Source organism: Penicillium daleae (genome assembly GCF_028827525.1).
Source record: "Penicillium daleae strain IBT 16125 chromosome Unknown utg000009l_segment0_segment0, whole genome shotgun sequence".
NCBI lineage: Eukaryota > Fungi > Ascomycota > Eurotiomycetes > Eurotiales > Aspergillaceae > Penicillium > Penicillium daleae.
This window is the reverse complement of record NW_026623157.1, coordinates 2,288,978-2,303,547: the sequence shown is the minus strand read 5'-3', so window position 1 is coordinate 2,303,547 and position 14,570 is coordinate 2,288,978. Positions and strand designations below refer to the sequence as shown.

At 47.7% G+C, this 14,570-nt stretch overlaps 5 protein-coding genes across 5 annotated transcripts; 3 read left to right on the top strand and 2 right to left on the bottom strand.

The window, feature by feature from the left end:
• Positions 1 to 2,093: 2,093 nt before the first annotated feature.
• On the top strand, positions 2,094 to 4,071 carry N7458_011972 (fungal specific transcription factor domain-containing protein; the record flags this gene model as incomplete). The annotated part of the gene is made up of 5 exons (XM_056915354.1): positions 2,094 to 2,174; positions 2,241 to 2,296; positions 2,502 to 2,945; positions 3,013 to 3,139; positions 3,424 to 4,071. 5 exons carry the CDS (start codon positions 2,094 to 2,096, stop codon positions 4,069 to 4,071), a joined length of 1,356 nt encoding a protein of 451 aa, XP_056760108.1.
• Positions 4,072 to 5,817: 1,746 nt separating this feature from the next.
• N7458_011971 (uncharacterized protein) lies at positions 5,818 to 6,851 on the top strand (the record flags this gene model as incomplete). The annotated part of the gene is made up of 2 exons (XM_056915353.1): positions 5,818 to 5,959; positions 6,025 to 6,851. The coding sequence occupies 2 exons, from the start codon at positions 5,818 to 5,820 to the stop codon at positions 6,849 to 6,851; spliced, it is 969 nt and encodes a 322-aa protein (XP_056760107.1).
• Positions 6,852 to 7,925: 1,074 nt separating this feature from the next.
• N7458_011970 (uncharacterized protein) lies at positions 7,926 to 11,571 on the top strand (the record flags this gene model as incomplete). The annotated part of the gene is made up of 4 exons (XM_056915352.1): positions 7,926 to 9,079; positions 9,134 to 9,251; positions 9,340 to 9,731; positions 9,786 to 11,571. The coding sequence occupies 4 exons, from the start codon at positions 7,926 to 7,928 to the stop codon at positions 11,569 to 11,571; spliced, it is 3,450 nt and encodes a 1,149-aa protein (XP_056760106.1).
• A 371-nt stretch (positions 11,572 to 11,942) lies between these two features.
• On the bottom strand, positions 11,943 to 12,911 carry N7458_011969 (RTA1 domain-containing protein; the record flags this gene model as incomplete). Its single annotated transcript, XM_056915351.1, has 2 exons — positions 11,943 to 12,670; positions 12,725 to 12,911. The coding sequence occupies 2 exons, from the start codon at positions 12,909 to 12,911 to the stop codon at positions 11,943 to 11,945; spliced, it is 915 nt and encodes a 304-aa protein (XP_056760105.1).
• Positions 12,912 to 13,375: 464 nt separating this feature from the next.
• N7458_011968 (uncharacterized protein) lies at positions 13,376 to 14,236 on the bottom strand (the record flags this gene model as incomplete). The annotated part of the gene is made up of 1 exon (XM_056915350.1): positions 13,376 to 14,236. One exon carries the CDS (start codon positions 14,234 to 14,236, stop codon positions 13,376 to 13,378), a length of 861 nt encoding a protein of 286 aa, XP_056760104.1.
• Between the last annotated feature and the right edge of the window lie 334 nt (positions 14,237 to 14,570).

Genomic DNA, 14,570 nt, shown 5'->3' with positions numbered 1-14,570 from the left:
GAAGATAGGTTTTGGCATCTCAATCCTCGCCGCTACGCGACTAGTAGTGACGAATCTAACAAGCATAAGTAGAAAGCAGTCATGATGTCGACGACGTAGGCCCGGAAATTTGAAGACCACACAACCTATCCCAAAGACATGAAGAGTAAGAAGAATTCCTACAACGAGTCCCCTGGGATTATCTGATTGGACCATCGTCGTTCGCGAATCTAAGCGCCAACAATACGGGTATCATGTCGAAGCGTGAACGTACCTGGGCCTCGGCTGTAGTGAAGCGATTATGAGCGGAGTCTAGGTAGTTATGGGATTTCCCTAGTTCAATGAATGAGTAAAAGTGTTATGTCACAAGAAGGGGGAACTTACTGAAGAAGGCAAAGAATCCAGGGAAGTGTGAGAGATATTGCAGAGGGAAGACTTACCAGGCAGTCGGCTTCCAGCCTATATCAGGCCAACAATAGGCCCTACAGAAACTTGGTATATCGGCTTTCTAGGTAAGAATAAATTTTAATTCAGTCTCACTTATTATTTACATAACCATGAATTAGTTAATGATTCACTACATTAAGCACTGTAATTGTTACAGCTTGCGGCCGGACTCACTAATCGAACAAGCCAAAAGGCTAAATATGTCAGAACACTATGGTCTCAAATGACTGGGACCGGTATAAGTAGCGCACATAACGTTAGGGTCGCAAGTCCTGAGGATAGCGCGCTTGAATGTAGCTCTATCTAGGCCAGAACGCTAGACAGGAGAAGGTATAATAAAATTGAGCTTAAAAGGAATTACGGTAAATAGAAGAGAGGGTGAAGATGCCTACCATGCCATTTTTATATAACGAACTCTATTATACTACGTCTATCTTAAACAAAGAAAGGATTCAGAGAAAAGATACCAGATACAATACAAACATACAACCGTAATAGTGCTGAATTCGACTCTAATCAAAGACATGTAAAAGAGAAGGTGTTGAAAGGCGTGTTGAGTTATTATTAATAAAGATATCCTGGATATTGGGCCTAGCGGGCGATAAATAGAGCGTATAGGGCTAAATACATGAAGATTGTATTAGGAATAATAATTCCAAATGCATAACCTTCCAACCCGTCTGAGCCTACGGTGGCTGAGGGGAGTCAGAAATATGGGAAATCGGGATTTCTGACCCCTCCCAGGCTTAGTGTGGCTATCCTGAACTGGAACCCGGGGTAGTCCACCAGCTTCTAATCTTCGCCTCCTATTCAAATTCCATGCCTTTGGAAGCGCTCCATTTGCATGAGTTTCAGGGTAAGCGAGCCTCCGTGGTGTGGACCGATACTCCGGTCCCCGGAGGCTGGCTGGACGATTTAGGGGCATTATTTAAGTGCGCCAGCCCCCATTCTTTAACCGCCCCGATTTTCGTCCGAGTCAGCTGCAAAGCATTAAGCCGCACGCAGTGTAACCTGCTCACCTGAAATAGACCATTCTAGTAAATGGTATGATGAAAGTAGGTGGCTGTATATTCTATAATTGTAGTTGAAAATTAGTGATCTTCGATCCCATTGATCACTTCTAGTCGCTTATCTCATTTGAATCACATTGGTTTTAGAAGATTACATCAGACTGCGATTGTTCTCTAGAAATGGACTAGTTCGATATCATGTCTCTTCAAATGTTGGATGAAATCTACTAAATCGGGGGTTGGGGCAGTATGCAAAGCTCATGGACTGCAGTAAGATTCTAACTTCTTCCATGATGCTGGTAGCCACGTGTGGCTTAACATGCGCTGGGGAATCATCAGTTGGGGGCCTCTTCGGTTTTGGCGGCTTACAACAGAAATCCTAAATAGATCGTAGTGGAACACAATGCCTTTAAATGGAAAAGGAGTTTCGTTCCCATATTCTCGCTATGAATCATTGAAAAATGCAGGCTGAAAGGCAGACTCGGCGCAAGCCTATAAAGTCTTGTTTGAAGTGCAATCGGCGAAAGCAAAAGGCACGAGCGCAATCCCATTATCCCCAATGAAAGCACAAGTACTGACTCTGACCTAGTGTAATCGGCAAAAAGCCATGTAATCACTGCACCAGTCGAGAGGTCGAATATCTTTGTATCTACTCTAATGCTCCTCCGCGGCGGGGCATTGGCAGAGATTATACCGACTGTCACCCGACCCGTCGACCAAGTTCCACGCTTGACCACAGTGAGGAGCGGGAAACATCGGCGACATTATCTTCATATGAATCTGACTCGAATGATTTGTCCCTAGAAACTCTGGGATATGGGTCAAGGATTGGGTTTCCTCCCCATCGCCTACGAATCACGGTTTGTTTCTCTAGTTCTCTAGCATGATTAAATTTTGGCCATCACGTTGATTTCAAGCACCCAGGGACCATATTAAAACTATGGGATCATCGAGACCCCAGAGGACCTGGCCAGATAGATCAATCACAGACTTTCTGGTTGGTATGTTCCTAAATGAAATCAACCGAATATACGAAGTTATCCATCCTCCGTCATTCTAGTGCAGATACGACACATGGTGCAAATCACAAGAAAGGAATGACCACTTTGGAGACTCCATTCCGGAAGACGATATTAATTTTGGAGTGCTGATTCTCCGGATTTGCCTCCTCAGCATTCAGAATCTACCACATTCCAAATATCCCACCTTCGGGGTATTGAGCACTCACCTCGATCACCTAGAGCATTGGTTTTGTACACTTGCCGATGAACTCGGTAATTTGAACGCCCTTGAAAGAAAGCCCTCCATTATCACAGTTCAGCACAGATTCTATCACGTCTGCTACTTGCAGAACTATGCCAAGATTCGGCCTAGCTGGTCGGTCTTGAGTGCGGCTGTTAAGGATGCGCGAGAGCTAGGACTAAATCTGAAAAATCCGGGTATCCCCATCAGTGACTTGGATATGGAGCTTCGACGTCGAACCTTTTGGAACTTTTACGTCTGGGATCGGTAAGTAGACAAGATGGATTCTTCAAAGTTGGTGATCGTTCACTCTGACACGCTACCTATCGCTCAGATATATGTGCACATTTTTTGGGCTCTGGCCTCTCATTCCTGAAGGATATTTTGATATCGACCCGCCCCACGATAGTCTCCAGGCCCTGGCCATCACGCCCTACGTCCTGACTCCATTCACGGACCGGGTATTTCACATTAAATTGGCTCGCTACCTCACTGCATTCATGAGCCTACCTTCTTGGAAAGATGATCAGCATACTCCAGCCGTGGTAGCCGAGTTTGCACAACGGTTTCAGGGGGGATCATCGATCAGGTACCTCCAGTATATTGGCTGGATAACCCAGATACAACGTGGGATGCAGTGGACCCGGCAATCCCTCGCAAGAGAGAATATCTCCATCTTTCTATCCACAATACAAAGGCGTCGCTCTACAGGGCCTTTGCTGATCCATGCAACCATCTCCATCAGGAGACGAATACACCACCCAAGCACGGCACTGACCTGCTCACACTTTCCCACCGTCGAGCGCTGATGGATGCTACGTGTAAGGCGATCTCTTCCATCACCAAGCTCTACGCATTGACAGATGACGAAGCAGACGGCGCCGGAGAAAGGATATTTATGCTACCAATCTGGCTCGTGGACGCTTTAGCGTGTCTCGGGGTCTGTCTGCTGTCTGTCCAAGCAGACGAAAGAAGACTTGCAGAAAAGGGATTGCAGATCAGTCCTGACCAAGGGCTACGATCTGCTTTTGCTACATTCTTCGATACCTTTCGTCTACTCTGCCAGCAGGCTCTTCGGTACGGCTTAGCAAAGAGAAGTATGAAAATACTGGAGATGCTACATAACATTTTGGATGCTTCGCCCGGTCGCGAATTTCTGCCTGGTACGGATAATTGTGAGACAGTCACTCTAGGAGCCTTTAGTATGGCTCAGACTGGAGCGACAAGCTTCCAGCTGGAGCACGCACTGGTGTCCCTGCATAGTCGCGGCGGCGAAGAATCGCACAGTCGCAATTCGACATCCTTGCCAGAGTGGCTGCCCAGTTTCTTGCAATCGCCTGGTCGATCCTGGCTGTTTCAGGATGGGGCGGTTTTTAGAAATCTGTTAGCCTAGAATGATGAGTGAAGCGATGAGTATACCCCGCATTGCATTGCGTATTCATGGTATTTCCAGCGGTATGATTGGGAGTTTGTATTTTTAGGTTTGTGGGCCAGGGTTGTGTGATGTTGAACTACTATTGGTTGGATGACAATATGCATATGAGGAGAGAATTGAAATGCTGCTTTCAAGTCTTATTTGCGAGACATGTCGTTGTGGACGCGCAATGCGCTGTAAATATTACTCTAGATTTACTATGTGGCATGCAGGTGAGCCAAAGAGATATGACGGAGAGACCCGCCATAGCCTCCTTTATGGGCAATGATGACATTAGGGCGGTGCAAGTGAGACTAAGTGTGTCGATCGGTTGCCCTTTTGGGAGGATTGCACAGGAGTTGGCCGGTAAAAGCATCCTTGGCTGGCATCATTCGCCTGGGTGGATTGGGAGTAGCGATCAGTCAGGTTGTGGTAGGCAAGAGAGTGCTTATGTAGCTTGATGAGCTATTTTTGTAGTGGATTTTACTGTCTCCTACACAATGTAGACCCTAGCTCGGTTGCGATACCTTTGTCAAAGGCTATAAAAGTCGAGCGTCTCAACTACGGGGCTTCATGGTCTGGGCGGAATGGAGAACATATCTATCTTTTTATTAGCATTATATTGTCAATTGGCGAGCCTTCATGCAGAGGACTAGCATTTATGTACTGCAGTACATAGTCTCTCAGGGTCCTTGATCCATTGCCCGAGGTGCGTTCTGTATTTACAGTAGCATTGGCACGGAAGAGTAATGACATAGATATCGATAACTACATACAGATATACTCGGTATTTTAACTACGAGGAATTGACCCTGATGCAATTTTTTTTTAGCTCTCGATAGGTAAACAAAATATGTCAAAACTAGATCGGCATCGGCAATTGAGCGAACTCTCGATCCTACGGCAGTGCTGCAGTACTGTAGATTGCGGTCGGTCCTCCACCAGAGACTTTCACCTCCAAAGTATCCTTAGCTCCACCCACGTCAAGCAGTTTGATTGAACCCTGCCCGACCCAGTTTTTCAGATCCCATTCAGGTATCATTTCCTGTTCCGGAGGGTCCAACTCGGCGAGAAACTTGGTTCTGCGCGGGATGTGGCTGCCTGAGGCAACATTCCTGGAAGCCGAAGTCGAAAAACTCAAAAAAAAAAGTTGGCATGGCCGGAGAGACATTCCTGGGCGCCAGTCAATCATTTCTACGCCACGGAATATTGTACAACTTCAATTAGCTCAGGGCTACCGCGTCAAAACAAAAAGAGGGGGGAAGTAAGAACCCTGATTGCGACGCTTGCAGCCGTTTCCTGCGCGACCCTCGTCGACGTCATTCGGGCCGAACAGAGAAAAATAGCGCCAAGCAGAAGAGAGCGAGAGAGCATTGACTTCGCACCACCCAAGAGGTCACCCTCTCAGCCTTATCGCCGTCATCCATTTCTTCTTAGATCCTCTCCCCTCCCAAGACAAATCTTATTTAATTTTATTTTTGCGACCCAAAGACCTTTCTCCCCTCTCTTCTCATCTCTGCGCGTTGGCGCGTTCTGCTCTCCTGAGGTTCAAAGTTGAACTAACTCTAGGCCCCCGTGAAAGCCGAGACATTGGCCCCAAAACCACCACACCGGATCCCTCTCCATGGCATTCAAGGCGACTGTCACGAGTGTCTCTTGGTTCTCATAGACGCCCTCGCATTATCATCGCCAACGGCCTCCGGTTCCGACCGGTGATCGTGGATGATGCGCCCAGGGCTGGATAAACCGGGCGCGCTCCCTCTCCTGGCGCTGATTGTCTTCTCGTTGTTGACTCTCGTGCCGTCGTTGTCGAGTATCTACAATATCAAGTTCGTGGACTTTAGCTACTTCACCGGCGGAGCTCGCAGTACGTCCATTGGCTTTGGTCTCATCGAGAAATACTCCGTTTATGCTAATCGTTGGTGCCTACAGAGCTTCCCCTGATTCAAGATGGCGCCGCCGCATTCCCTCCGGACACACCTCCCATTGACCCTCAAAAGTCGTGGGTGATGACTGCACAATATCGTACGCGTGGAAGTCGCATATCACGCTCTTTGCGATCCAATGGCGCCGCGACCGTCCCCGGCGAAGTCACCCCGGTGGAGAATAAAAGTCGACTCTCCTATACCGCTCCAGAATCATCCTCATTTATGTTCGGCCGACGCGCTCGCGCATTTCGGACATACTTTATCCAGCAATTAGATGACTATCAGCTATTCACCTCCTTTTCCAATCGGAGTCTTCCAGCTGCGCCTACGATCCTCAACCCCGCTGTCACGCTCTCTAATGCCTCTCCTCTACCCACCTCAACTGACGACAACCGCTCCGAAACTACACATCGTCCCGATAATAACTCTTCACCTCCATGTATATCTCCCACGGAGGGTGCGGGACTGCAGATCCCGATCTTGTGCAACAAGTGGCAGCAGGCCTGCCGCATGACAATTGACCTTTGGGAGTATGCCAAGCACACTGCACTCATCTCCCGGGTGCAACCCCTAATTCAGCTCGGATCCAAATACCTGGAATCGATGTTTACATTTCAAAACGCACCTGACGAGCAATCGACAACATTGGCCCGTTCTGCAAAAGATGCGCCGGCTGCGACCAACTCTACTCCTGGTTCCACGGGCCAGATGCAAAAGCTACAGACAACATCGAGTGATCAGACCACAGATGCTGCTGGGCACACGGCAGAATTGCGGGGCAGCTGTATGGCCGTGGTCATCGGCTTGGTAGCAGGGATCATGTGGTTCTAAACTGATGTACTTTCTTGTACATTCTTTCCAGTCGAGGTCTTACAATTTGTTGGTATTGTGAGGCATGTCAAGTTCTACATGTACGACCTATTTTTCTCCTCTGCGATGAATGGCGTTATTGTCTTGGAAGTTTAGATCACCAAGTATATTCTATGCTTGGTATTGTGAGGAGTATGCGCTTAGGTCTATCTGACCTCGACATGTGATGGTTGGAACTTTGTATGGATGGCTCTGGTTTAGCCTCCAGTGGATCTTAATAATGATATTTACATCTTTCTACATATGACTCTCTAGTTGAAAGCATAAAGGGGAGAAACCCCTTGTTCTTCGGAGGCCTAGCAGGGCGAGTTCTTAGGCAGTGGTCAATGTATAGTTTCTGTGATGGTCAAGATGCGCGTAGGTGGTGAGAGCTTCCGGTCCTTCGCGAGGCCATTCAACCGGTAAAGATCATGTGCAGTTGAGGAATCTTTTGTCTCAACCTGGTATCTGACTTCGCTTGCTCTTTTCCATTCACCATTATCCTATATCCGTGCTCTCAGGGCTCTGGCAAACCGCATTCCAACCACGATGATGTATACTTCCTGGGACACGACTCCGGGTATTACTGAGCTGCTCATTCCTTTAGCTGGGTGGCTTAGCAGGGAAGAGTATTCGTCACGTTAGATATCTCTACTTGAACCTTCAGCTGTGCACTGCCGTGAAAGATTAGTGGAGTATGGTTGATCTTCCTTCGTCCTTATTCTTCCCGAGTGTGTGCCGAAGAATGAATGAATTCGGGTCTTTACTCTGCGAGAAGAACCGTAAGACTCAGTCAAATTAAAACAGGAAATCCAAGAGGACTGATATACGGCTCCAATTTGACTTTGGTACTTCACAGTGCCGATTTCGGGCGCGATGCGCCCAATGGGCCAATTCAGCCTCACTTAGCAGGTGGGGGCTAAACCATTTCACTCCAACTCAGTCATCCGTCACCAGTTCCCTCTAGCTCATGTTCGTGCCTGATTCATGATATCTCGATAACCAGGGCTCTACTGAATAAGACCAAAGTAAAATCGTTTTCGACCTTCTAGATCAATGGCTCAAGCAGTGCCAACAATTACCTGCAATCCATCACCCCCGCTTTCTACTGGCGCCACCATCAGACCAGGTCTCGCCCTTCCAGTAATTCAGAACAATCAAAGTCTATGGGACAACGCTGTAAAAACCGTTCCGGAGACCGAACTTTCTCTGATCGATTTCAAGAATGCTGAGAAACGAGACATTCTTGAGGATGTCCTTGCCCTTGCGAAGCAGCGAAGAGAAGAATGCTTGCGGAAAAGATGGCGCATCAGAAGGAAGAATGGCACGATAATCATCCTACGAGATGTATTTGAAAAAGTAATTGTCTGGATCAATAAATTCAAGGAAATTGGAGATATTGCAGTGCAATATGACCCGACCCACGCATCGCTGCCCTGGGCTGGTATCCGGATGATTCTTCAACTGACAATCAATGACTCAAGCATTTTCGGTGCTATGCTGCAGGGTGTTGATGCTATAGCAAAGATGATAACCCGATACGCCATTTTTGAGGGTATCTATCTTGCATCTCGCGTACTCACTCCGGCTGAGACACAGTTAGCGCTATCGCTTACCAGGTTGTACGCTTCAATCTTGTTCTTCCTCGGAAAGGCACTTCATTACTATGCCAAGAATACTGCCAAACGCTTCGCGAAAAGTGCAGTGTCTTTCTCGGATAACAATATGGATGACATATTGAAAGAGGTCTACGAAGCAGAGAAATTCGTCAGCCAGGACGCACATCTAGTCGATGCGGACAGACAGCAAGCTATGGCCTACATTATAAAGCACACGGAGAGCATGACACTCAACATGAGTCAATATGCACAGTCTAATTCAGGAGTGCATCCAATGTTAGATAGTACATCTCAGGCACAGATGCAGCGTCTAACCTCGGCGCTTGAAGGACTGGAGCAACCCATTCTACGAGTATCGGAACTGTTGGTCGATTGGCAAGACCAGCTTGATGCTACACACCGATCAGGGGTTCTGAACTGGATATCGAATGTTCCATACATGCATCATCACCGAGCAGTACGAAAAGGCCGTCTTAAAGACACTTGTCTGTGGCTGTTGGAAAAACCAGTATTCTCTGACTGGCAGACTACGAGCTACTCCTCTATTCTCTGGTTACATGGTATTCCTGGCTCGGGGAAGTCAAAACTGATGTAAGTTTTGTTTGATCACAAAGATAACTTGATCTGACGAGCATTCTGCGCTAGATCTTTGGTGGTGGACGACCTCATTCCCCAAGGGGGAAACGTCTCATCATCAGCCCCAGTTGCATATTTCTACTGTGCCAGAAATCCGAACGAGCAGATCCCGAGCATGTGCTCTGCGGTATTGCACGTCAGCTTGTCTGCAAATCAGTGAACCAGTCGATACATCATTTCGCATTGGGAAAGTACCAAAGGTTTGTCAAGGACAGCCCGCAGCCGGTGAAATTGTCGATCGAAGATGCGATTGCAATGATTCTGGCCGTGTTGGACGATCCCCCGCTACTATCGTAATCGACGCTATTGATGAGGCGGATGCCACCAGACGGCACGAGCTTCTGGATGGCCTCGAAAGTATCATCCAGCAGGCTTCGAATGTCGTGAAGATATTTGTTTCAAGTCGTGACGAGGTGGATATCGTTTGGAGACTCGAGCATTCACCAAATCTTTATGTTCATGCAGCCGACAACTCAGATGACATTGAAAGGTTTGTTATAACCGAAGTGGATGTGGCTATTCGGACCCGTCGACTTCTTGGGGGTGACGTCTCTGATGGTTTGAGGGATATGATCGTCACTCGTTTGACCAACGAAGCTCACGGAATGTAAGAAACCACGTGTTGCTGTAATGATTCCTTAAGGTCACTAATACCTACCAGGTTTCGATGGGTAACTTTGCAGCTGCAAAACCTCTGCGACTCAAGTCGAATCAAATGCGAAGAGGACATATGCCAAGAGCTTGGTAGACTGCCCACTTCTCTGGCCGAGACATACGATATGATTTACAATCAGATAGCACAATCAGGGCCGCGTAGTAAGACTGTCGGGGAGCGGGTTCTTAAATGGCTCCTCGCCACACAACGGCCCTTGAAGATTGATGAATTGCGAGCAGCAGTCTCGGTGGATGTCAATGGACTTTACAGCGCGCTCAGTAAGCGTGATATACTGGCAATGACCTGCAACTTGGTTGTCGAAGATACGGAGCTGGGAATTTTTCGCTATGCACATACTTCAGTGCTTGAATATCTGGAGACACGGCCTGAATTCAATGCATCACAGGTGAATATGCTTTTGCTGGAGCGATGCATGGATACTCTTTTGCATAGATCCATCCCTGGCTACTCACACTGTTTCAAGGATATGGGGATCTGTGTCGAAGAAATATTCAAAGACTATGCTTCTACATTCTGGTTGCAGCACTGTTTCAGTTGCAACGATCAGGACCGAAAATGGGAGGCCCTATCCAAAATCAAAAAGTTCCTTTTCAGCGGGCTCCAAAAGTCAAAAGCTCTCTGCGATTGGGAGAAAGATACGGAATACTGGATTTTATATGGGCAGGCAGATCGTGTTCGAAAGACAATCAAACTATTATATCGGGGGACTGGCCCGGATGTGGACAGTCCTACCCATTGGTATCTTACCTGTGCAGTTGGCTTGACGGAGATAATCGAGGAAATGACAATCGAGGAGATCAATGTGCTGAACACGAATTTTCGCTGTCTCGTTGATGACACGGATTCCCGGCCGAAATCCGTAAAGCCAATGGGTCTAGGGATGAATGGGCTGCAAATGGCTATCGTTCGCTCAAATGAGGCGGCTGTGGATGTTCTATTGCGGAAAGGCGCGAGTATCTTACAACGGACAGACAAAAATGAAACTTGTTTGAGCCTCGCTACAACTCGCAACAATCCCGTGGTTGTCGACCTCCTGTGTGAGGCTGGGGCCGATCCAAACGAGAGCTGTCCTGTTCAAATGAAAGACCCTGGCGGTACGATGCACCAGCTTGACCTTGATCCAGGAACACGTGAGTTTAATCCAAGGCCTGCGACTGCCATGGGCTTCCGTCAAAATACACGAACGGTTCTTCTCGATGAGGACATTGAGACGCCCCTTCATTCTGCTTCATTTCATGGCAACGAGCGTACTGTTGTGGCTTTACTGAGATGGGGCGCTGATATCAATGCCCGAAGTTGCCTTGGGTCAACTGCGCTCCATAAGGCGATGGAAGGAGACCATCAACATGTGGCGATAATTCTGATTAAAGCAGGCGCAGATGTATCCACGCCATTGATGTACGGTCGGACACCACTGCATCTGGCTTCTGCCATGGGTCAACACAGATTAGTAGAATGTATTCTCCAACACGGTGGAAATGCGCGGGCCCGTGATCATTTTGGAAAGACCGCACAAGAAATTGCGCGGCGGTATGGTCATAATCGCATTGTACAGATGCTGGAAGATGCCGGTGCAAATATTTCAGCTGACGAAGTTCCACAATCTTCTTATCTTCTCGGTGCCACGATGGAAGAGTTTGAGGCCGCTGGGCGAGAGGAATTAGAGCTCAGACAGGCACACCTCGGGGAGAATGAGCTTGAAATCTCAGATACCGAAGAGACTATTGAGTATAAACTCCTCTTGGGAGCCACTTCGAAGGCGGATACTTAGGCCAGTATCTGGTTGGTTCATCTGGGGAAAGGATGTAGAGAGGGTGCAAACGTTGCCACAAATTGCAATTTCTTGCTAGCAGATTTCACAGCTTTCAAGAATGAATGGTATTTGGTATTCAGGTAGCTGCATGTCAATCCTTCTGAACTGTGAACGCTCGCTAATCGATTAATGGATATTCCGACTGGGCATTAGCTTCAACTTCAAAATATTGTCATTTAAGAACTCTCGAAACATTTCCCAGTTGACGAGATGAATAGCGTTTATTCAACTGTGAATCCCTAACAGTAATAACGAAAACAATCTAACAACTCAAACCCAAAACCACGATCCAAATTCAGACCGAGACAGGAGACTTCCTATCCAATCCGCTAAGCCATAGGCCTAGGCTCATACTCCATCAAAGGAACCTGCCCCGAATTCCTATCACCTGCTAAGGGCTGACTGAAGTCGACAACTTTCCGCGCCCGGCGGGCCTTCTTAATCAGCAGTCCGGGATGGAAGATGATCAAGACAAGCATGGTTAGAAACATGAGAAAAGCATCAAAGACGTAGATATACGCCTCTTTCGTGTTGATATCAGCCGTTCTCTTGGCGCCGAATTGAATCGTTCGAACAAGATTACGGACCATCAGAGCCGCACAAGCAACATAAAGCGTCCACATATACCGTCGCCACAAAAGGTCGGGGTTCATTGTGAGAATAGGCGTGGGCATTTTCTGAAGTCGTCGATGAAAAGTCACAGCGATAGCCACGAAAAGGGCAAAGACGAATAATGAAAAGATCAATCCAGCAAGGACGACCTTTTTGCCAATATCCATGACCTTGGGGTCTCCGGTGACTTGGACACCTGCACCACCCAGTTGTGTACAGAAACATATCACGTCGTTCATGACGAAGACGAATGTGAGCCATTTCGGACGCATGCTTGACAAATGCTCGGCGTCGAAGGCGCGTATCATGCGACCGAGGACCATGTAAACGGTTGCCGCGAGGAGCGGGGGTGCACATAGAATGAGCATTTCTTGAAGTGCCCAAGATTTGATCTCGGTTCGGGATTGATGGGACCATGCTCTGCCATAGTAACCAAATGTTTCGCCTGTCGATCTTGGTTAGCCAACATTCGTGTTTGCTGAAGTCGGAGATATCGTACAGACTCCCCCTAATACAAAGGGTATGAAGTATGCAGCGCGAAACGGACACATCAAGACGAGATGAATGACTGTCGCGATGCCGAAGACTGCCATAAAGGCATATCCGGCTGTTGCAGAAGGTGTGTATGGGTAGAACTCGACCCAGGGACTTGAGCCATTGGTGCCATTATGGTAAACGATATCCATCTCGATTCCTTGGTGGAAAGAAGTTTGATAAAATGCTTAATTTCTGAACGACGAGGCAAGTATATTTATTCTCAGGCCATTTTGGTCCGCACCTTAACGATTTATTGGTATTACCGAATCGGGAAATATCAAGAACGAATACGTGTGGGTCTGGGTGGGCACTCTCACGATGGACCCGCGCTTAAGGACTGATACCAAGCATTTCCCCTACTTAATGCCACTAAACCCCCAGAAATTGTGAACATGCAGGCAGAGAAATTGTCATTTTTAGGATGATCATTGAAATTTCTATAAACTATCTCCACCAGTGATGTCAAAAATCAGCATGGGAAAAATTTGACCACAAGTACGGAGTGCTCCTACCGCCACTGTCCATGGAAAAGGCCACCAAGTGGTTGGGCTACGAGGCGACATGAAAAGTCTCAATTCAACACGCACACAATTCATTCGATTTGGGTATCATATCAATTCTCCTGCCACACCCGCCGCAAAGGCCACTCAATCCAAGGTCGATACTCTTGCTGAAGGCACGCCGATATCCCCAACAATACATGCTCAGCCCAGCCCTTCATAAACCAAACACTATCCATATACTTCAACATAACAGCCCAGTATGCCAATATAACGAGGGCCCGCGGCTCTTTATGTTCCAACAAGCCCACCAGCTCCCACGGCAAACGATATAGCCAGCCAATTAGCAAATGCATTAAGCCGACGCCGGGGTCGCCGATTGATCGATTCTCATAAACTTCCCGCATTATCTCAAGCAAGTTGTTTATTGCGTGTCTGTACATGGTGCGCGTACTTTCGTCCGTTATCTCCTGATCGATGAGTCGCTGTAATGCTTCCACGTGAATGGTATGTTCGTGTAGCTCAATACGCATAGCATCGCTCAAGAAGGGTTCCATTTCCTCGGCTTTTGGCTCCAGAATTCCACTGAATACCTTGGCATGATAGGATGAAACAATTGTGCGCACACCTCGCATGAGCACTTGCCATTCCGCTGCACCAGCATCGCTGAAGATAAGATATTCACCCGGTCGAGGACCACGGCCAAAGTAGATGAAACAAACCAGCACCGCGGCCATGTAAATCTTCTGGCAATTTTCGGCATTCAGTTGTGAGAGAACGCTTGTGACTGTGCGAACACCGAATGTGAAGTGGTTATCTGCTTGTCGGATGTATTTGTCGCGTGACTCGGGATTTTTGTATGCGAGATGAAGAGCGGAGAGAGCGAGGATGAGGTGTAGAATTGAAGGGAATTCCATGCCCCACTGAACGAGGTGGTTCTGCCAGATTCCATTCCGGTCACCGTCTTCAACCATTGTTTGGTAGGTTGAGATGGTATAATTGTGGAATAGATGTAGATCGGCTAGTGAGATGGATTCGAAGGGTAAAAATTCGACTGGAGGCTCCGTTGATTGAATCGGTGATGGACTTTGATTTTTGGGCTTGGACAATTTAAACGTCTGCTTCAGTCCCCCACTGGAATATGCATACGGTCGAAAGCGTCGAGGGCGTGATTTCGAAGGCTGTTCAGGCGATGTTTCGCATATACTTGCACTCGGCGACAGCGTTTCTGAAGCTGGAGGTGTCGGAACAATGACGGAGAACGAGCATTCAGCCCCATGGTTATCGCAATTGGTGCAGATTGGCTTC